The sequence below is a fragment of the Octopus sinensis genome, linkage group LG3 (assembly GCF_006345805.1).
Source record: "Octopus sinensis linkage group LG3, ASM634580v1, whole genome shotgun sequence".
Classification (NCBI taxonomy): Eukaryota; Metazoa; Mollusca; class Cephalopoda; order Octopoda; family Octopodidae; genus Octopus; species Octopus sinensis.
Window position 1 is genome coordinate 62,030,185 of NC_042999.1, and position 23,326 is coordinate 62,053,510.

The following is a 23,326-nucleotide window of genomic DNA, read 5'->3' on the forward strand; positions in this document are numbered from 1 at the left end:
CCCAGAATATCACTGGCACCATCCAAGACGTGGAAGAGTGCACTTTGTCACGTGAGCTGCAAAAAGTAACCGTTAAATCTCCCTCAAATCACATCTCGCTGTCTTCCTAAAATAGAGTACGCATCAGTGTGTATGTGTGAAGCAGATAGTGATGTGTATGAATGTTCGAAATGAGGAGTAGATAGACAGCCGACAACTGATGAAGGTTCCTTTGTGTTTACTTGTCCTGTTTTCCATTTTTTCTCGTTCCTTACACATTTCATGTTATTTACACCGTTGGTGACGTCCTGTACCCATATATGCTTGTGTGTGTGTGTGTGTGTGTGTGTGTGTTTGTGTATACACTAGATGATATAAACCGGAGGGCCGTGTAACTAGAAAACAAATGATAGAATTGATTTGGGTTGACGACCTTTGCTGATAGGTATTAAAGATAATAATTAACCTCGCTGTGATTTGAACTCAGAACTCAGAATACAAAGGGTTGAAATTAAATACCGCAAAGCATTGTGTTCGTTGCTCTAAGTATCCTCTGTACTGTAACAATAACGACAATAAAATTAAATAACTGGTGCTGTGATATAAACGAGGAAACATCACCGCCAGTTTCGTTTGTAGTCGGAAGCAAAATAAAAAAAATACACATCGATTTAAAATTAAATGTTATCACATCTGTACGAATTGTAGGAACGTGATAAAATGACGAAGACACGAACTAGCAGATATGTGGTTTATGAGTTAAAACAACTTTGTGGTAAGCTACTAAATAAAAGATAATGATAATCTAATTAAAAACTTGACTATGAATCGGATATATGTTTATTGATCGATGTGAGGTTATCGGTTTTGTTCTACCTTTCAATAAATTACTTTATCATTATCGGTATTGCTCTATTGGTCTGAACTTATTTTCATATTCTTAACTTTTCTAACGTTTGTGATCGGCTCTAAAAATTATTCATGGTCGCACGCGACATTATTGATACACACTAATTAAGGTCATTGATACGTCTCTTCCTAGACTGATCGGATTTACATTACTGATTGATTCAAACAGTATTGATTAAACTTACAATTATTAATTACTCCAAGTTTTTATCGATCTGTTTATCTTCGAATTGACCGAATTATAGATTTTCAAGATGTCTGAAGACGAAACTGTCTGGTTAAAACAAAAAAACTTACGTACACGGAAATACATATACATATGCAGATATACATGCGTATGTATATTTATGTGTATATGCATATATATACAAAAGTGTAGAGTGGAATATCTGATAGTAGGATATAAATAAGTGAGTCCTTCATTCAGGTGGTGTTTGGTGTGTAATATTCTTTCACTTGAAAAAAATACTGAGCATTCTCCCAATGAACTATATTTCGGATATATTCTAAATTTGGACTTGTTCTTGTTTTAGTAATTCACTCGAACTGGAGTGCTTAGTTGAAGCTGAAACAATTACGTCATTGTAGAATCGAGATAGTTATTCAAGACAACCATGTTATTTATATATTCACTTTGTTTTATTTTGCAATTATATTATTCTACCTTAAAAACTGCCAAAGATTTTCTTCTTAGATTTACGATCTGGCCACTGACATTCTACTCTATTGCATCTGTTTCAACAGACCTTCTTAGATCATGCGAAATAAGTAACAACTCAGGTATATATATATATATATATATATATATATATATATATATATATATATATATATATATATATATATATATTATATATATATAAAATCCGTTGTCTGTCTCTGTGTGTCTTCTAGGATCTCGGGCATCCTCCATCCGATTGCACTCAAATTTGATATGTAGATACCGACGGTATCAGGGCGAGTATAAGTCTTGAAAAAATTACAAAAGTTATTCCAGGTGAGAATGCGATCGATAAAGTGAATAAAATCGTTTTTCTTTGGAATAGAAAAAAGTTTATCTTTATTTATTCTTTTGCTGGTGTCTCAAATTTAGGTTAAATCAATGTTTCTCAAAGGGGAGGCCTATGGGACGGTCGGACAAGTTGTTTTGAGACAATTTGGTTAAAATGTTTGACAACTCAGCACCGTCCATTGGACGGGAGGCGTTTTGCTCGTACATACATTTGAATGCAGTAATATCAATGAAAAAACTCGCTGGAAACAGCTGTAACGAATGAACCTTTATCCATCTGTTGTTATTCATTTATTATTCACCTAACTCGGAACCTGCTGTTAGTGAGGATCTGGAATCTATTAAGTGTAGTACAATTACTGCAGTGTGTGTTCCTAAATACAGGCTTGAAACTCATACTATACCCAGTCAGGTATAGTTAATTGTATATACAAGTGGAATAATTATGTCTGAATTCTGATATGTGTATATGTGTATGTGTGTGTGTGTGTGTGTGTGTGTGTGTGGTGTGTGTGTGTGTGCGTGTGTGTGTGCGTGTGTGTGTATACCAATGAACTGCATGTTTATTCTGAATACGTTACAGCGGATTTGAACTTGAATATGCCAGCCACTGTTGTTTCGTCATAGAACAACTTTTCCTTTACTGCGAGTGTATGTTCATAACACTCGATTCATTAGTGCAAGAGAGTTTCGGACATCCGATGTTTCGACATCGTTCGGTCTCATCAGCCAAAACCATCTTAGATTAGTCTAACAAGGGTTCGAAGCTCTTGCTTATAACTTCAGTAAAAGCAGATGATAAATCGCCATATGCATGGTGAACAGCAAGGATCGAAACAATGGCTTGCTTATTTATTCTTTATACATATGTGTGTGCGTGTGTGTGTGTATGTATGTAAATACATATATATATATATATATATTATATATATATATATATATATATATATATATATATATATATATATAATATATATATATATATGTATATATATGTATATGTGTGTGTGTGTGTGTGTTAAGACAACAAAAGAATGAAAGAGACCTGGATATTAATGTAAATAAGGGATTTTATTTGTAATATAATATGTTACATTATTTGGGTGCCATGATATAAACTCTGAGTTTCGGATGTCGGGGCAGAACCCTGCACCAGCATCTCTTGCCTCGATGACTGAAGAGATGCCGGTGCAGGTTTCCGCCCCGACATCCGAAACTCGGAGTTTTATCATGGCAACCGAATAATTGTCACATATTATATTACAAATATGTGTAATATAATACACACACACACACACACCATATATATATATATATTATATATATATATATATATATATATATATATCTATATATATATATATAAAGGCTGAGTAGACTGTAGCAACATGAAATGAAATGTTTTGTTCAGGAACACAACCGCCGCCCGGTCCGGAAATCGAACCCGTGATCTAGCGTCTATGAGTGCAATACCCTAACCACCAGGTGCGCCCAGAGTTACATTGTAGCCATTAAAATTCATATTTATTGTTATACTAACAGTTTAGCCCGGCGTTGCTCGAGTTTGTTTTTTAGTTGCGCTTAAAACGGCAGACTTTGATATCGCGTTAACAAAGTTTTGACATAGTTTCAATCTATAAATAAAAGTATAGTGATGCGATGCTCGAGTTTGCTCTGAATATGCTGCAAATGTGTAATGCCAATTTCAATTGTTGGTATTGTTGGTTAATATTCCTTCTATTAACATTATGGAGAGAAAAAATTCCCCGTAGATTTAAACAAAATGAAGCTCAAGTTTAGAACTGCACTGAAAATCTATTAAGAAGTTAACACTGCAACAGTATTCATTAAGAAAAAGTACAGGAAAATCCGTCGTTCGCTCAAAACCAAGGACATCACAAAAAAATTCTTTTCGACCCTTTAGAATTGGTATTATGTAACTTGTTATTCTCTTTAAGTGAACATTTTTCTAGTTGAAATACACCGAAAAATGGCGACACAGCGATCAAAAAATCGTAAAAAAACAGGGATTTTCATAGAAAAAAGCACCTTTTTGACGTAAATAATTTTTGGTCTTAACATGGTCCGATTTGAATTTTTTCTTCTACGGAATAAAGAGCAAATCTTCTTCTATCATACTCTCAATTTTGATCAACTTGCGCCGCAGGGTCTCGGAGGAGATAGTGTTAGTTGAAAGCTACCAAACCTGCCACACACACACACAGACAACTTCAGCTTTATATATATAGATTAACATTTGTTTTGTGTTGTATTATAGTTATATTCTATATAATATCAAAATATCAAAATATTTCCTCATACATCTACAGTAGACCTCTGACACTGATATAATTACTCTGCATCTATGTCTAGTTTTGTTTTTGTTTTGCTTTTTATCTGTGTGTTTTTGCATTCTCTTATTAATAAAATCCTCTATTTATGTTCGTGTCATCTATCATTGCGGAAATCATCTATTTTTGTTTATAAATATCATCTAATTTTGTCAAAATCATTTATTGTCCCTATTGCTCAATTGATTTTAGTATTTCGTTATTTATTGTGATGTATTTTTATCAGAACGTTGATCAAGTAATAGAATACTTAGTTACGTCGAATCAAGTCAATAAAATGTCAGACTGTCGGTTAAAGTTTCTATGACTCATAGCCTGCTGCAATTACCACGAAATACATAAAGCCTATCGCCAAAATACTTTGCTTTCGATTGCCCAGTTCACTAACCTGTGAATAGATATCATAAGCATGGAACCTAATGTAGCTGTTAAGCTTCATATGGGCTCTTAATAAGCAGATATTCCGGATGTGACTATCTCCAGCCGTTTCTTTTTCTGACGTCTTGTACGCAGATCTACATTCTCTAAACTGTGATTTTTAAGATAGTAAGGAACGATTTTAGTAAGATCTGTTGCTAATTCTAGCAGGTAGAGGCTTTCTTGATGTTCATGTTATTGTTGAGTCCCAGGTCAGACCTGAGAGAGCAGAACCGAGACCTACTACATCATTACCTATCGAGCCATTTAGCCAATGTCTGATCGCTGCTAATCAGTGCACATCAACATACACCTTAATACTCGCCACCTCAAGGACACGGTGGTATTTCATATTAAGTTCGGAATTCGTCAGTTCAATGCAAATTATCCCTGATAATAACGTATGCTTCATCCTTGATCCAGGAGAAATGATTGGACGGTTAACTGAAACCAATATATTAGGTTTATCCTCCTAAATTCTGCACACAACCAAAATTCACATCCTCAAGATTTTCGTCTTAGATTTACGATCTGGCCACTAACTTTTTGCTCTATTGCATCTGTTTCAATAAATCTTCTTAGATCAAGCGAAATAAGTAACAACTCCGTTGTAAATATATATATATATATATATATATATTATAATATATATATTATATTATATATATATATATATTACGGAGATGTACTCGCATAGCAGTAATTTGATCTGAGATCGTGTGCTGAAACGAAAACAATTGCAGCGTGGAAGGTGTTTATAAGCCATTTAAGAAACACACAAAAGCCGTTCGATTCACTTCAGCATTTAAGTTTAATTGTCAAATATTTTCGTCGCTAAAATCCGCGACCTGTTCATGACAAAAATCCGTGCTGCATCTATATATTATATATAATATATATATAATATATATATGTATGTATGTATGTATAATATATATATCTATATATATATATATATATTATATATATATATATAATACATATATATATATATATATATATATATATATATATATATATATATATATATATATATAATATATATATATATATATGTATGATATATATTATATATATATATATATATATATTATATATATATATATATATATATATATATATATATGACCGCGTGTGTACCTTGGCGATTTCTTTCCTCCGTCTCCCCTTCCTTGGATCTTTCCTTTTCCTATGTTTCTGACGAAGAGCTCCGCTCGAAACGTTAAATCCTCCTTCTTTCTTTCCTTTCCTGAGCGTCCAATAACACTATACTTGTTCCCACGTCCTCGCGTTGTTGTGTTTTCTCTTTGTGTTTTCATATTTGGATTGACTATATATAAATATTATATATATATATATAAGTAATTCATTCAAGCTGTGTTGCATCAGTTCGGACAGAAAACACGACCTACAACGCTTTTACTCAGCAATGCAGCTCTTAGAAGATCAATGTCCAGACTACGGAGGATAAGCTCAGTAGATGGCGCAAATCGCTATAGCCGATTATTTTAATCCCTTTCCAAGAGAATTTCTCCCTCAAGTTTGAAAATTTCTCCTCTCCTTTTCTCCACTTTATAACCATGGCGACTCTGTGAGCAGCCCCCCCACTAGGAAAACCTCCACATTGGCATCCTGCTTTACATCTAACTCAACACTCCTTTTCCGCTCCACCAGCTACACAACTACGAACAGTGACATCCAATAACACTTAAGAACTTCATGAACATTTACCTAAACTGAATGAAACATTTTTCAGTATTTTGTAGGCCCCTCTTTGACAAATATTATCGCTTTCATCCAATTAGGCTTGGTGTTAATTAAACTAACAACGACAGGATTATCTGCATTGTCCCTTTGAAATACTCGTTCTATACAGGATTTTTTTCTCCCCTACAATCATCGAGTTCCAACTTTTCAAAAGAAACGCTAACGATATAAATTTTTTGACGCACTGCTTTAGTTACGGGGACATAAACACACCAACACTGGTTTTCAAGCGGTGCTGGGGGACAAACAAAGACGCACACACACAACACACACACAAAGAAACCTGTAGAATATATATATATCTATAAAGAAAGACTGACAGGCAGAGATGACAAGTTTCTTTCAGCTTCAGTCAACCAAATCCGCTCAGAAGGCTTTGGTCGGCCTGAGACTACAGCAAGGAGCAACGCAGTGGGAGTGAACCCGGAACCATGTGGTTGGGAAGCAAGCTTCTTACCACTCAGCCGCCGGCCAAGCCTGACCTTTCTTTCTTGGTTCGGCCGCCGTCCGTGCAACATCTATATTCCTCCCTGTGCCTGTGAAATCTTGTATCCCTGCCAGTTATCTATGCAGTTCTACAGCAGAGAAATGGTTAAAAAAGTGCTTGGAACTGACAGTAGAAGTCATCTTGAAACAAGACTTAGGAGTAATAATAGTTGCGTTGAAGCTCCAGTATGCAGCAAGGGCTGCATGTATGTTTATCCATTGAAAAATTATAACAAATCCCTAGTCATGTGACGACAACCACTATTACAATCGATTCCACCAGACCAAATGAATTTTTAGAAAACAAACGTCAACAATACTAACAATATACATGGCGCAGAAATTTCTTATTAACTTACGTGTATTAAACTCAGCACAAAACAGGAGCTCATATCACCAGTTTTACATAACCCAACAGACATCATCAACGTTCTCATTACGATTTCTATGAAAAATTTTTCTGAAAATTGTGTGAGCATTATTTTTAGTCTTTCGAAATGTTTTCAAATTTCAGAGAAAACAATCTCCGATTCTTTAATCACTTGTCGTTTGGATAATTTGAGGAATAATGGAAAGCATTATGCAGACACGAAATAATAATCCTGTAGCAGAAGTGATTTAAACTGTCATCGTGTGAGATGTTTTCGTTTTGACTCGTCTAGGCTGAAATACTCGGATATCGGATCCACAAGCCCTTTTCGTTCCAGCAGGTCACATGACCTCGTTATTGAACGAAATTGTTTGTATTGGTCGGTTTCCAACCATCCAATCGTGTTAGTGCAACAGTTCAGTTTTCCTTTCGCAGGAAATTAATCACCAGCTCCTGGGAGCCTACTATTCCCTACAATAACGGCAGTTCTAGACTGCTCTAGGTCTTTGGCAAACGCCACTGACCACATGCAACTCGTCTCCAGCAACGATGTATCTGACACCAGCCAGTCTCCGTTTTCATCTTCCCCACCAGACGCCTGTCTACATCATTGCTGTATGAACATCACACAACCAACAGACCAACGGCTGCCTCTACACACCACCAAATAGTACGTCAGCTTTGTCTACCAGATCAGTCCAGTCTAACCACGAATTTCTCTCACACATCTTTGTTGTAACCTGATATGTTATTTTATTTCATGTATAGCAATCATTTTTCTTTTTTATAGCGGAGAATAAATCGTCGCCTACCTCTTCTGAATTGAATCAAATTATTTGTGAAGTTTATGAAAGGCTCTTTCGTATTTCCATACAAATGAAGCAGTGTTAACGTTTAGTAGTTGTGGCAACTACACACTATGTATAGTGGTAAAAGAAATCCACGGCTACATCGGTGAACCCGACTCAGAATACACATTCCTTCTCATTTTCCAACTTCAGACATGTTATCTTTGTGGTTGAACAAACTCTCAACTAGACGCCCTGTCGAGACTGCCGCTGCCGCTTCTGCAATCTTCGAACTGCATTCCATCCTTTGGCACCCTTTTCAAGGAACATTTGTCTTCTACTGTGCTATTTTGGATTCTGGCACCTTTTTATCATGACGCTTGTAGAGTTATTCTTTGCCATTTACCCCGTTATTCACGGACATTTTAAAGTGGACTGTCTGTACACAATGAACTATTTGCGTATTTGTACTTTCGAAAGACTGGCTTTACATATTTTGAGCGTGCTTTCACTTTTCAGGATACCTTTTTCACATTGTTCCTGTTTTTGATTGTTAACTGTTTTGTTCACACATCTTTGACAGTTAAATATTTTTTCTCAACGTTCATATATACATATACACATACATGTTTTCTGCCCCGTGCTAGCCACTCTGACACTTATATACTGAGCGTTGAATTTTGCATTTGGTCCTGAAATGCTTATTTTGCTTTGTTTTTCTCCTGCTTTAGCAGATTTTGGACAATTATTTTTTCAATTGTTTGCAACTGTTTGTACACTTTTCTGTACCTTGGCACATTTCTCTTCCGCTACCGGTCTCTTTTTGCATGTTGACTTTTCTCTATGACAAATGTTCTGGCAGAGGAGTAATCTGTAGCAGAAGTGAACCTGTTGTTTCCATTGGTCGGTTTCCAACCATCCAATCGTGTTAGTGCAACAGTTCAGTTTTCCTTTCGCAGGAAATTAATCACCAGCACCTGGGAGCCTACTATTCCCTACAAGAACGACAGTTCTCGACTGCTCTAGGTCTTTGGCAAACGCCACTGACCACATGCAACTCGTCTCCAGCAACGATGTATCTGACACCAGCCAGTCTCCGTTTTCATCTTCCTCACTAGACGCCTGTCTACATCATTGCTGTATGAACATCACACAACCAACAGACCAACGGCTGCCTCTACACACCACCAAATAGTACGTCAGCTTTGTCTACCAGATCAGTCCAGTCTAACCACGAATTTCTCTCACACATTTTTGTTGTAACCTTTTGTTATTTTATTTCATGTATGGCAATCTTTTTTTTCTTTTTTTATAGCGGAGAATAAATCGTCGTCTACCTCTTCTGAATTGAATCAAATTATTTGTGAAGTTTATGAAAGGCTCTTTCGTATTTCCATACAAATGAAGCCGTGTTAACGTTTAGTAGTTGTGGCAACTACACACTATGTATAGTGGTAAAAGAAATTCACGGCTACAGTGGTGAACCCGACTCAGAATACACATTCCTTCTCATTTTCCAACTTCAGACATGTTATCTTCGTGGTTGAACATGTGTTAACAAACTCTCAACTAGACGCCTTGTCGCGACTGCCGCTGCCGCTTCTGCAATCTTCGAACTGCATTCCATCCTTTGGCGCCCTTTTCAAGGAACATTTGTCTTCTACTGTGCTATTTTGGATTCTGGCACCTTTTTATCATGACGCTTGTAGAGTTATTCTTTGCCATTTACCACGTTATTCACTGACATTTTAAAGTGGACTGTCTGTACACAATGAACTATTTGCGTATTTGTACTTTCGAAAGACTGGCTTTACATATTTTGAGCGTGCTTTCACTTTTCAGGATACCTTTTTCACATTGTTCCTGTTTTTGATTGTTAACTGTTTTGTTCACACATCTTTGACAGTTAAATATTTTTTCTCAACGTTCATATATACATATACACATACATGTTTTCTGCCCCGTGCTAGCCACTCTGACACTTAAATACTGAGCGTTGAATTTTGCATTTGGTCCTGAAATGCTTATTTTGCTTTGCTTTTCTCCTGCTTTAGCAGATTTTGGACAATTATTTTTTCAATTGTTTGCAACTGTTTGTACACTTTTCTGTACCTTGGCACATTTCTCTTCCGCTACCAGTCTCTTTTTGCATGTTGACTTTTCTCTATGACAAATGTTCTGGCAGATGAGTAATCTGTAGCAGAAGTGAACCTGTTGTTTCCATTGGTCGGTTTCCAACCATCCAATCGTGTTGGTGCAACAGTTCAGTTTTCCTTTCGCGGGAAATTAATCACCAGCTCCTGGGAGCCTACTATTCCCTACAAGAACGGCAGTTCTCGACTGCTCTAGGTCTTTGGCAAACGCCACTGACCACACGCAATTCGTCTCCAGCAACGATGTATCTGACACCAGCCAGTCTCCGTTTTCATCTTCCCCACCAGACGCCTGTCTACATCATTGCTGTATGAACATCACACAACCAACAGACCAACGGCTGCCTCTACACACCACCAAATAGTACGTCAGCTTTGTCTACCAGATCAGTCCAGTCTAACCACGAATTTCTCTCACACATCTTTGTTGTAACCGGTTATGTTATTTTATTTCATGTATGGCAATCATAGTATTTTATAACGGAGAATAAATCGTCGCCTACCTCTTCTGAATTGAATCAAATTCTTTGTGAAGTTCAAGAAAGTCTCTTTCGTTATTCCAACTAAATGTAACAGTGGCAAACCGTGTTATTGTGGTGACTCCACCACTTGTTACAATCCATTCTACAATGGGTACAAAACCAAGAATTTTGGGAGAGAAGATTAATCGATAACATTGGCTCTAGTACTCAACTAGTACTTATTTCATCGACCCCGAAAGAATAAAAGGTAATGTTGACCTCGTAAGTATTTGAAACCAGAACGTAAAGACACGAAATGCCGCTAAACATTGCCCGGCGTGTTAATGATTCTGACAGCTCGCCGCCTTACATAATAATAATAATAATAATAATATAATAATAATAATAATAATAATAATAATAATAATAATAATAATAATAATAACAACAACAACAACAATAATAATAATAATAATAATAATAATAATAATAATAATAATAATAATAATAATAATAATAATAATAATAATGATAATAATAATAATAAGTCCTATATCTCAACTCAATTTAAAATAAATTAAAGCCTTGAAAATAAGTGGTTAGAACTTCAATCATCTTTAATGAGACGATCAATATGTAATAAAATGTTATCGAGATTGTGGAATAGTTAAAATAGCGATATCTAAAAGCTGCCGTTTAAAATATTCCCTATTTTCAATAAGTTAATGAGGGGGCATCTATGTGGTCACTCAGTCTGCTAGAAATAGCAGTCAAACCCTTAGATCACATCATCATCATTATTATTATTACTATTATTATTATTATTATTATTATTATTATTATTATTATTATTATTAATGATGATGATGATGATGATGATGATGATGATGATGTATAATAATAATAATAATAAGAAGAAGAAGAAGAAGAAGAAGAAGAAGAAGAAGAAGAAGAAGAAGAAGAAGAAGAAGAAGAAGAAGAAGAAGAAGAAGAAGAAGAAGAAGAAGACCAATAATAATAATAATAATCCTTTCTACTAAATGCACAAGGCCCCAGTGTTTCACTGCTACTTATTTTATTGACCCTCGAAAGGGTGAAAGGTGAAATCGACCTCAGTAGAATTTGAACTCAGAATGTAAAGACTGACGAAATAAAGATTGTACCTGTGATAAGTGGTGCATTATGAGTGTTGATATAGACAAGGAGGAGGAGGAAGGGGAGGGGGAGGGGAGGGGAGGGGGAGGAGGAGGGGGAGATAAACAGTGTAAGATCATAGACTTTGCAATTCCCTATGATAATAAAGAAGCTGAGTAGCAGAGTTAGTCTAATCGTCGATACTCGTGTTGCATGTTTAGGTCACTGTGTCCGTATGAGAAGCATTTATGTATTATTATCTATTATTTATGTAATATTCTGCATAAATAAGGCGGCGAGCTGGCAGAATCGTTAGCAGTATTTCGTCTGCCGTTACATTCTGAGTTCAAATTCCGCCGAGGTCGACATTGCCTTTCATCCTTTCGGGGTCGATTAAATAAGTACCAATTACGCACTGGCGTCGATATAATCGACTTAATCCATTTTTCTGTCCTTGTTTGTCCTCTCTGTGTTTAGCCTCTTGTGGGTAGTAAAGAAATAGGTATTTCGTCTGCCGTTACGTTCTGAGTTCATATTCCGCCGAGGCCGACTTTGCCTTTCATCTTTTCGGGGTCGATAAATTAAGTACCAGTTATGCACTGGGGTCGATTTAATCGACTGAATCCGTTTGTCTGCCCTTGTTTGTCCTCTCTGTGTTTAGCCCCTTGTGGGTAGTAAAGAAATAGGTATTTCGTCTGCCGCTGCGTTCTGAGTTCAAATTCCGCCGAGGTCGACTTTGTCTTTCATCCTTTCGAGGTCGATAAATTAAGTACCAGTTGCGCACTGAGGGGTCGATGTAATCGACTTAATCCGTTTGTTAAGGCGGCGAGGTCGATTTTTGCCTTTCATCTTTTCGGGGACGATAAATTAAGTACCTGTTGCGTACTGAGGTCAATCTAATCGACTGCCCCTCCCTCCCCAAAAATTTCGGGCCTTGTGCCTAGAGTAGGAAAGAATATTCTTACTATAGGATATTGCTATATTCATGCTGTAGCGTATCGCGCGCCACCAAAAAGAAAAATTTGAACATGCCTCGACTTACCAATAAATGGCAATATTTTTCCTATTTAATGAGAAGTATAATACTGCGGAATAGCTTCATTAATTCAAGATTAAAATTATTAATATAACGGGGATTTTGTATTTTCTAATCCGAAATTAAGATATCTGACAAAATCGATACAATTCAATAATATTTTGTTATCACTGCGATAGACACTTTATTTTTAATTAATTACTTGGTTGATTTTAATGTAAATACAACTGAGAAAAAATAGCAGGTATCTTCTCTGGAAAATTAATGTGGAAAATGGGTTTTCCAGGGATATGGTGCTTTATATAATACATATTTCGATAAACTATCATGATTTATACAAAAAATATATAGTTACCATGTTCATATGAGGCAAAATCGACCTCGACGGAATTTGATCTCAGAACGTATCGACAGACGAAATACCTATTTCTTTACTACCCACAAGGGGCTAAACACAGAGAGGACAAACAAGGACAGACAAACAGATTAAGTCAATTACATCGACCCCAGTGCGTAACTGGTACTTAATTTATCGACCTCGATGGAATTTGAACTACGGACGCAAAGACAGACGAAATACCTATTTCTTTATTGCGCACAAGGGGCTAAACATACAGGGGACAAACAAGGACAGACAAAGGGATTAAGTCGATTAGATCGACCCCAGTGCATAACTGGTACTTAATTTATCGACACCGAAAGATGAAAGGCAAAGTCGACCTCGGTGGAATTTGAACTCAGAACGTAACGGCAAACGAAATACGGCTACGCATTTCGCCCGGCTTGCTAACGTTTCTGCCAGCTCGCCGCCTTGACAAACGGATTAAGTCGATTACATCGACGCCCCCACCAACCCAGTGCGCAACTGGTACTTAATTTATCGATCTCGAAAGGATGAAAGGCAAAGTCGATCTCGGCAGAATTTGAACTCAGAACGTAACGGCAGACGAAATACCGCTAAGCATTTCGCCCGCCGCGCTAACGTTTCTGCCTGCTCGCCGCCTTATGTTCATTGCATATAGTTTTGGTAATGACATGTTTGAAGCAACGCTGGTGTTTAACATTGATATGATATAATGTAGGCTAGATTAAAAATCTATGTATTGGTCATGTCTTGCTTGTATTATCGTTTACTTTTTTAAACTTGTTAAATAAACACGTAGTGGAGAATTAGAACAAGGGCGATAATCATTTCTTTGTAATATTTGGTGGGATTGGGAGTTTGAAATAGAAATTAACGATTTAGGAAGATACATGGAATATACACATTTAATTCCTTTTTTTTTTCTTTTTTGTTCGCTTACCTATTACGAAGTTCTTAAATTTTCATAATCTTTGTTAATCGTATATAGTACTATCTCATTTACAATTACGTTTTTTTTTTTTATTCTATCGGCGATAATCATCAATATAAAGCTGAAATGCAAAAAAGTTGTTTGATTTCTTGGTTATTTGTCTCATTTTGGGATGGTAACGGTTTAAGGGGCTGTAGATGGGGTCGGGTTGGCGCCAAAATTTATACTGGGAGGTAGAATGGAGTGGGCAATGGTGTGGGGAGGGTTGCAAGTCGCTCGGGGCGCGAGTACCTGTAATTCTATTTTCTATGTATCTTTCTAAATAAACATACACAAACATATACACCCGCTCAAAAATATAAATATATTTTACACAAACACACATACACACACATATACACAGACACACACATACACACACACATACACACACACACACACACACACACACACACACACACGAACATTCACATTCCTCCCTTATACACGCACACACGTATACTCACAAAGAGTTGAAGCGTTGTTTGATTTTTGTTTCACCGTTGACTTTTCACCATCCCACTTCCCTCGGTGGATCATCCCTTCCTTTCTCATTCATATGCTGTGTCGGAGAAAAACACAAGAGTATTATTATAGTAGATTATTACTGTAGAAGATACACGACGCTCTCTTTGCCACTTCCTCTCTTTCATTGCTCTTACATTCTCTCACTCCCTCTCAGTCGTGACTATTACTCTCCCTACTTCTCCTTCACTGAAATGCTATTTTCTCTCCTCTCCTTTCACCATTTACTCCTACTGAGTGATTTTCGTTCCGTTTTCATTTCTCGTTGAGTTCTACGTCTAGTTGTGGTGTCCTGTACTCACGTATATATTTATATATGCATGTATATATACATGTAGATGTAGGTACGTACATATATGTTTGTATGTATGCATATATTTTATTTATTACACTATTGTCTGACAGCGCTTTCGCGTCGGGTTCGTTTCGATTCGTCGCTTCGTTCCGTTTCTTATCCTCCCAGTATTGTTTTTATATATAATTATGACGGGAAATTATCTCCCTTTGCTTTACCTTCCCCACTCTCTCTCTCTCTCTCTCTCTCTCTTCTCTCTCTCTCTCTCTTCCTCATCTCTCTCTCTCAGCCGCGTGTCTTCCTCTATCCCTCTCTCTCTCTCACTCCTCCTCACTTTTGTCACTGCTAGCCAAAACCACTTCCTTTTGCACGCTGCTTTCAAACTGTAAAGTCATGTTTCCATGCGCTGCTAGAACATCTTCCGTCTAAGCCAGAAAAAAGGCCTTTTCGTTTGTTTTTCTCGTTTGTTTTCTTGTTTATTTTGATTTCTCGTATTGTATTTTCTTTTTATTTCTCGTTTTATATTTTCTTGTACATGTATTTTTATCTTGTATTTTATTGTGCAGTTTTATTGTTAAATCCTGTTTGTGTTACATTTTTTTCGTGCTTGTTTTACCCCTCTGCGAGGTAATTTTATTTTAATTCTCTCGCAGGAAGGCCTGGTGTTGACGAGTCGTGTCCTGTCTTGCCTTCGAAACACGCTTGAGTCAACTAGCGACAGCTGATGATTGGGGATTTTTCCTTGTGTAGCATGTCCTGTACTCTGTTTTTCTGTTGTAAAAAAATGTTTTTCCCGTTTTCGTTTCTCGTCCAGTTCCACGTCTCTGTTTTTCTGATGTAAAAAAATGGCTTTTCCGTTTTCGTTTCTCGTTGAGTTCTACGTCTAGTTGTGGTGTCCTGTACTCACGTATATATATTTATATATGCATGTATATATACATGTAGATGTAGGTACGTACATATATGTTTGTATGTATGCATATATTTTATTTATTACACTATATATATATATACTCTTTTACTTCTTTCAGTCATTTGATTGTGGCCATGCTGCAGCACCGCCTTTAGTCGAGCAAATCGACCCCAGGACTTATGCTTTGTAAGCCTAGTTCTTATTCTATCGGTCTCTTTTGCCGAACCGCTCAGTTACAGACATGTAAACACACCAGCATCGGTTGTGAAGCGATGTTGGGGGGACTAACACAGACACACAAACATACACACACACACATATATATACACTTTCAGTTTCCGTCTACCAAATCCATTCACAAGGCCTTGGTCGGCCCGAGGCTAAAGTAGAAGACACTTGCCCAAAGTGCCACGCAGTGGGACTGAAACTAGAACCATGTGGTTGGTAAGCAAGCTACTTACCACACAGCCACTCCTACGCCTATACATACATATATATACATACATATATATATATATATATATATATAAATGAAAGAATGGAGTCGAACGACGATTTAACAAAATTCCGTGTTTTCTGACGTGAATTTGCTACCCAGGTATCGGTTAACCGAATTATCCATACTAGGATAATTCATTCAACTACTTATATATATATATATATATATATATATATATATATATATATATACAAATATATAAAAACACTACATTCATTATTATATTTAGAGATTATAAATGTATACGTATTATTTCAATAATATTGTTAAAATTGCAGTATGATATCATGGAACGTATATTATATACTGCCCAATGTGTGTGTGTTTATATGTGTGTGTGCGTGCGTGCGTGTGTGTGTACGAATGATATATTTAATACATTGGACTATGGCCATGCTGTGGCTCTGCATCGAAGGGCTTACTTGACCTAAACGACGCCAGTACTTATTTTTAATTCTGGTACATATTCTATCGGTCCCCTTTTGATGAACCGCAAACAAAGCAACGCCTATTGTCAAATCGGGGAGAGCCAAAACAAAAGGTGTTCGACAACATATACACATAAATACGCGCACGCAAGCACACACACACACACACACACGATCAGTTTCTTGAGTTTCCATCAACCGAGTTCAACCACAAGGCGCTAGGTTATAGTTGAAGGTATTTGCCTGAGATGCTACGCAGTGAGATTGAACTGGAAACTGCGTGGTTGCGAAGCGAAATCACTCGCACCATAGCCGTGAATGCATATATGGATGGATTGATGCATGTATGCATACATATATCTATGTATGCATAGACAGACAGACAGACAAATAAATAGATAGATAGATAGATAGATAGATAGATAGATAGATAGATAGATAGATAGATAGATAGATAGATAGATAGATAGATAGATAGATAGATAGATTGATTGATAGATAGATAGATAGATAGATAGATAGATAGATAGATAGATAGATAGATAGATAGATAGATAGATAGATAGATAGACAGATAGATAGATAGATAGATAGATAGATAGATAGATAGATAGATAGAAAGGGTTTGTGGTTAATCTTCATATTTTGTATCTTTTTATTTGTCTTGCTCGCTTACGTTCTGGCGTTTGCTGAATTTTCTTAGTGGTCAGACCATATGGGGTCTATATCTAGCATAATGGATGTCCACTTAGTGGTCATCCCACTTATATATATGTAATATGATTTTTCTGAATCTTCAGATTTTTCAATATGCTAGGCCACTGGTTTTAAATTGATATTAATCAAATTAATATTCAATTTTTCACCCTTGTTATTTAATTTTAGATAGATACATACATACATACGTACATACATACATACATACATACATACATACATACATACATACATACATACATACACACATACATACACACACATACATACATACATACATACATACATACATACATACATACATACATACACACATACACACACACACACACACATACATACATACATACATACATACATACATACATACATACATACATACACACACACATACATACATACATACATACATAGACAGACAGGTTGTGCCATTTATTGAGCCGTTGTTTACAAATATAAAGAACATAAAACAATTACTTATTTGTACTCTTAGGGTTCATTACTACTATTATACCAAGCACTGGATTAACCATTTAAAAAAAAAAGCATGTACTTAGTGCATCAGGGGAGGGTGGGCGCCGCAAAAATAGTAAATGATTTATGGCACAAAAGAAATCATTTTAAACTTGCTAAAAAAACATTCGAAGTGGTTTATATGATTGGAAATATAATTTTGAAGTGTACATGGTGTCATAACGAGAATTTGATTGAAGTTTTTTCAATTAAAACAAAGGTAGGAGAAAACTTTTCAAATATAAATAAAATAGAAGTATACAAAAATAAACATTATTTTCCATTTTACTGTTTGAAAAATAAAGATTTATTTAATGGTTTATTATTGTTTATATTTTGAATTACATATACATGGAGGCACCAAAATCTTTTAAGCGCTTAGGGCCTCTATGGGTCTTAATCCGGCCATGATTATATCTGTTGCTTTTACACAAACTACCCTACTGTATTCAAATCAAGTCAGGGTGAAATACCCGACTGAGTTCAGCAATATTTGAAAATTTCTGACCCTGTACTGCACATGTTCGAATTGGGAATGTGTTAGGAGTAACTAATGGAGCAGACGTCGAAGGGTAAAAACTTCAGACAAACCAAGCAGACGTCGAAGGGTAAAAACTTCAGACAACCCAAGCAGACGTCGAAGGGTAAAAACTTCAGACAAACCAAGCAGACATCGAAGGGTAAAAACTTCAGACAAACCAAGCAGACGTCGAAGGGTAAAAACTTCAGACAAACCAAGCAGACGTCGAAGGGTAAAAACTTCAGACAAACCAAGCAGACGTCGAAGGGTAACAACTTCAGACAACCCAAGCAGACGTCGAAGGGTAAAAACTTCAGACAAACCAAGCAGACATCGAAGGGTAAAAACTTCAGACAACCCAAGCAGACGTCGTAGGGTAAAAACTTCAGACAAACCAAGCAGACATCGAAGGGTAAAAACTTCAGACAAACCAAGCAGACGTCGAGGGGTAAAAACTTCAGACACACCAAGCAGACGTCGAAGGGTAAAAACTTCAGACAAACCAAGCAGACGTCGAAGGGTAAAAACTTCAGACAAACCAAGCAGACGTCGAAGGGTAAAAACTTCAGACAAACCAAGCAGACGTCGAAGGGTAAAAACTTCAGACAAACCAAGCAGACATCAAAGGGTAAAAACTTCAGACAAACCAAGCAGACGTCGAAGGGTAAAAGCTTCAGACAACCCAAGCAGACGTCGAAGGGTAAAAACTTCAGACAAACCAAGCAGACATCGAAGGGTAAACACTTCAGACAACCCAAGCAGACATCGAAGGGTAAAAACTTCAGACAAACCAAGCAGACATCGAAGGGTAAAAACTTCAGACAAACCAAGCAGACGTCGAAGGGTAAAAACTTCAGACACACCAAGCAGACGTCGAAGGGTAAAAACTTCAGACAAACCAAGCAGACGTCGAAGGGTAAAAACTTCAGACAAACCAAGCAGACGTCGAAGGGTAAAAACTTCAGACAAACCAAGCAGACGTCGAAGGGTAAAAACTTCAGACAAACCAAGCAGACATCAAAGGGTAAAAACTTCAGACAAACCAAGCAGACGTCGAAGGGTAAAAACTTCAGACAAACCAAGCAGACGTCGAAGGGTAAAAACTTCAGACAAACCAAGCAGACGTCGAAGGGTAAAAACTTCAGACAACCCAAGCAGACGTCGAAGGGTAAAAACTTCAGACAAACCAAGCAGACATCGAAGGGTAAAAACTTCAGACAACCCAAGCAGACGTCGAAGGGTAAAAACTTCAGACAAACCAAGCAGACATCGAAGGGTAAAAACTTCAGACAAACCACCAGAAGCGAAGGCGTCGAAGGGTAAAAACTTCAGACACACCAAGCAGACGTCGAAGGGTAAAAAAAACTTCAGACAAACCAAGCAGACGTCGAAGGGTAAGAACTTCAGACAAACCAAGCAGACGTCGAAGGGTTTAAAACTTCAGACAAACCAAGCAGACGTCGAAGGGTAAAAACTTCAGAACAACCAGCAGACATCAAAGGGTAAAAACTTCAGACAAACCAAGCAGACGTCGAAGGGTAAAAACTTCAGACAAGCCAAGCAGACGTCGAAGGGTAAAAACTTCAGACAAACCAAGCAGACATCGAAGGGTAAAAACTTCAGACAACCCAAGCAGAGGTCGAAAGATAAAAACTTCAGACAACCCAAGCAGACGTCGAAGGGTAAAAACTTCAGACAAACCAAGCAGACGTCGAAGGGTAAAAACTTCAGACAAACCAAGCAGACATCAAAGGGTAAAAACTTCAGACAAACCAAGCAGACGTCGAAGGGTAAAAACTTCAGACAACCCAAGCAGACGTCGAAGGGTAAAAACTTCAGACAAACCAAGCAGACATCGAAGGGTAAAAACTTCAGACAACCCAAGCAGACGTCGAAGGGTAAAAACTTCAGACAAACCAAGCAGACATCGAAGGGTAAAAACTTCAGACAAACCAAGCAGACGTCGAAGGGTAAAAACTTCAGACACACCAAGCAGACGTCGAAGGGTAAAAACTTCAGACAAACCAAGCAGACGTCGAAGGGTAAAAACTTCAGACAAACCAAGCAGACGTCGAAGGGTTAAAACTTCAGACAAACCAAGCAGACGTCGAAGGTAAAAACTTCAGACAAACCAAGCAGACGTCGAAGGGTAACAACTTCAACAAAAACCCCAGCAGACGTCGAAGGGTAAAAACTTCAGACAACCAAGCAGACGTCGAAGGGTAAAAACTTCAGACAACCCCAGCAGACGTCGAAGGGTAAAAACTTCAGACAACCAAGCAGACATCGAAGGGTAAAAACTTCAGACAACCAAGCAGACGTCGAGGGGTAAAAACTTCAGACACACCAAGCAGACGTCGAAGGGTAAAAACTTCAGACAACCAAGCAGACGTCGAAGGTAAAAACTTCAGACAAACCAAGCAGACGTCGAAGGTTAAAACCTTCAGACAAACCAAGCAGACGTCGAAGGTAAAAACTTCAGACAAACCAAGCAGACATCAAAGGGTAAAACTTCAGACAAACCAAGCAGACGTCGAAGGTAAAAGCTTCAGACAACCCAAGCAGACGTCGAAGGGTAAAACTTCAGACAAACCAAGCAGACATCGAAGGGTAAAAACTTCAGACAACCCAAGCAGATGTTGAAGGGTAAAACTTCAGACAACCCAAGCAGACATCGAAGGGTAAAAACTTCAGACAAACCAAGCAGACGTCGAAGGGTAAAAACTTCAGACAAACCAAGCAGACGTCGAAGGGTAAAAACTTCAGACACACCAAGCAGACGTCGAAGGGTAACTTCAGACCAACCCAGCAGACATCGAAGGGTAAAAACTTCAGACAAACCAAGCAGACGTCGAAGGGTAAAACTTCAGACACACCAAGCAGACGTCGAAGGGTAAAAACTTCAGACAAGCCAAGCAGACGTCGAAGGGTAAAAACTTCAGACAAACCAAGCAGACGTCGAAGGGTAAAACTTCAGACAAACCAAGCAGACATCAAGGGTAAAAACTTCAGACAAACCAAGCAGACGTCGAAGGGTAAAAACTTCAGACAAACAAGCAGACGTCGAGGGGTAAAAACTCTCAGACAAACCAAGCAGACGTCGAAGGGTAAAAACTTCAGACAACCCAGCAGACGTCGAAGGGTAAAAACTTCAGACAAACCAAGCAGACATCGAAGGGTAAAAACTTCAGTCAACCCAAGCAGACGTCGAAGGGTAAAAACTTCAGACCAACCAAGCAGACATCGAAGGGTAAAAACTTCAGACAAACCAAGCAGACGTCGAAGGGTAAAAACTTCAGACACACCAAGCAGACGTCGAAGGGTAAAAAACTTCAGACAAACCAAGCAGACGTCGAAGGGTAAAAACTTCAGACAACCAAGCAGACTCGAAGGGGGGTAAACTTCAGACAACCCAAGCAGACGTCGAAGGGTAAAAACTTCAGACAAACCAAGCAGACATCGAAGGGTAAAAACTTCAGACAACCCAAGCAGACGTCGAAGGGTAAAAACTTCAGACAAACCAAGCAGACGTCGAAGGGTAAAAACTTCAGACAACCCAAGCAGACGTCGAAGGGTAAAAACTTCAGACCACCAAGCAGACGTCGAAGGGTAAAAACTTCAGACCAACCAAGCAGACGTCGAAGGGTAAAAACTTCAGACAAACCAAGCAGACGTCGAAGGGTAAAAACTTCAGACAAACCAAAAAAAAGAAAAAAAAAAAAAAAAAAAAGACTCAAGGTTAAAAACTTCAGACAAACCAAGCAGACGTCGAAGGGTAAAAACTTCAGACAAACCAAGCAGACGTCGAAGGTAAAAACTTCAGACAAACCAAGCAGACGTCGAAGGTAAAAACTTCAGACAACCCAAGCAGACGTCGAAGGGTAAAAACTTCAGACAATCCAAGCAGACATCGAAGGGTAAAAACTTCAGACAAACCAAGCAGACGTCGAAGGGTAAAAACTTCAGACAAACCAAGCAGACGTCGAAGAGTAAAAATTTCAGACAAACCAAGCAGACGTCGAAGGGTAAAAACTTCAGACACACCAAGCAGACGTCGAAGGGTAAAAACTTCAGACAAACCAAGCAGACGTCGAAGGGTAAAAAATTCAGACAAACCAAGCAGACGTCAAAGGTAAAAACTTCAGACAAACCAAGCAGACGTCGAAGGGTAAAAACTTCAGACAAACCAAGAAGACATCAAAGGGTAAAAACTTCAGACAAACCAAGCAGACGTCGAAGGGTAAAAACTTCAGACAAACCAAGCAGACGTCGAAGGGTAAAAACTTCAGACAAACCAAGCAGACGTCGAAGGGTAAAAACTTCAGACAACCCAAGCAGACGTCGAAGGGTAAAAACTTCAGACAAACCAAGCAGACATCGAAGGGTAAAAACTTCAGACAACCCAAGCAGACGTCGAAGGGTAAAAACTTCAGACAAACCAAGTAGACATCGAAGGGTAAAAACTTCAGACAAACCAAGCAGACGTCGAAGGGTAAAAACTTCAGACAAACCAAGCAGACGTCGAAGGGTAAAAACTTCAGACAACCCAAGCAGACGTCGAAGGGTAAAAACTTCAGACAAACCAAGCAGACATCGAAGGGTAAAAACTCCAGACAAACCAAGCAGACGTCGAAGGGTAAAAACTTCAGACAAACCAAGCAGACATCGAAGGGTAAAAACTTCAGACAAACCAAGCAGACGTCGAAGGGTAAAAACTTC

At 37.8% G+C, this 23,326-nt stretch overlaps 1 protein-coding gene across 1 annotated transcript in view; it reads right to left on the reverse strand.

The window, feature by feature from the left end:
- Nucleotides 1-4,764: 4,764 nt before the first annotated feature.
- The window catches only part of LOC118762464 (DNA mismatch repair protein Mlh3-like), a 55,095-nt gene continuing 36,533 nt past the window's right edge, over nt 4,765-23,326 (reverse strand). The window contains exons 13-15 of the mRNA XM_036501015.1: nt 14,816-14,827; nt 14,721-14,726; nt 4,765-4,775 (exon numbers count right to left, since the gene is read on the reverse strand). Of these exons, the coding sequence (XP_036356908.1) occupies nt 14,725-14,726; nt 14,816-14,827 (14 nt within the window). The 3' untranslated portion in view covers nt 4,765-4,775; nt 14,721-14,724. The remainder of the gene's footprint in view (nt 4,776-14,720; nt 14,727-14,815; nt 14,828-23,326) is intronic.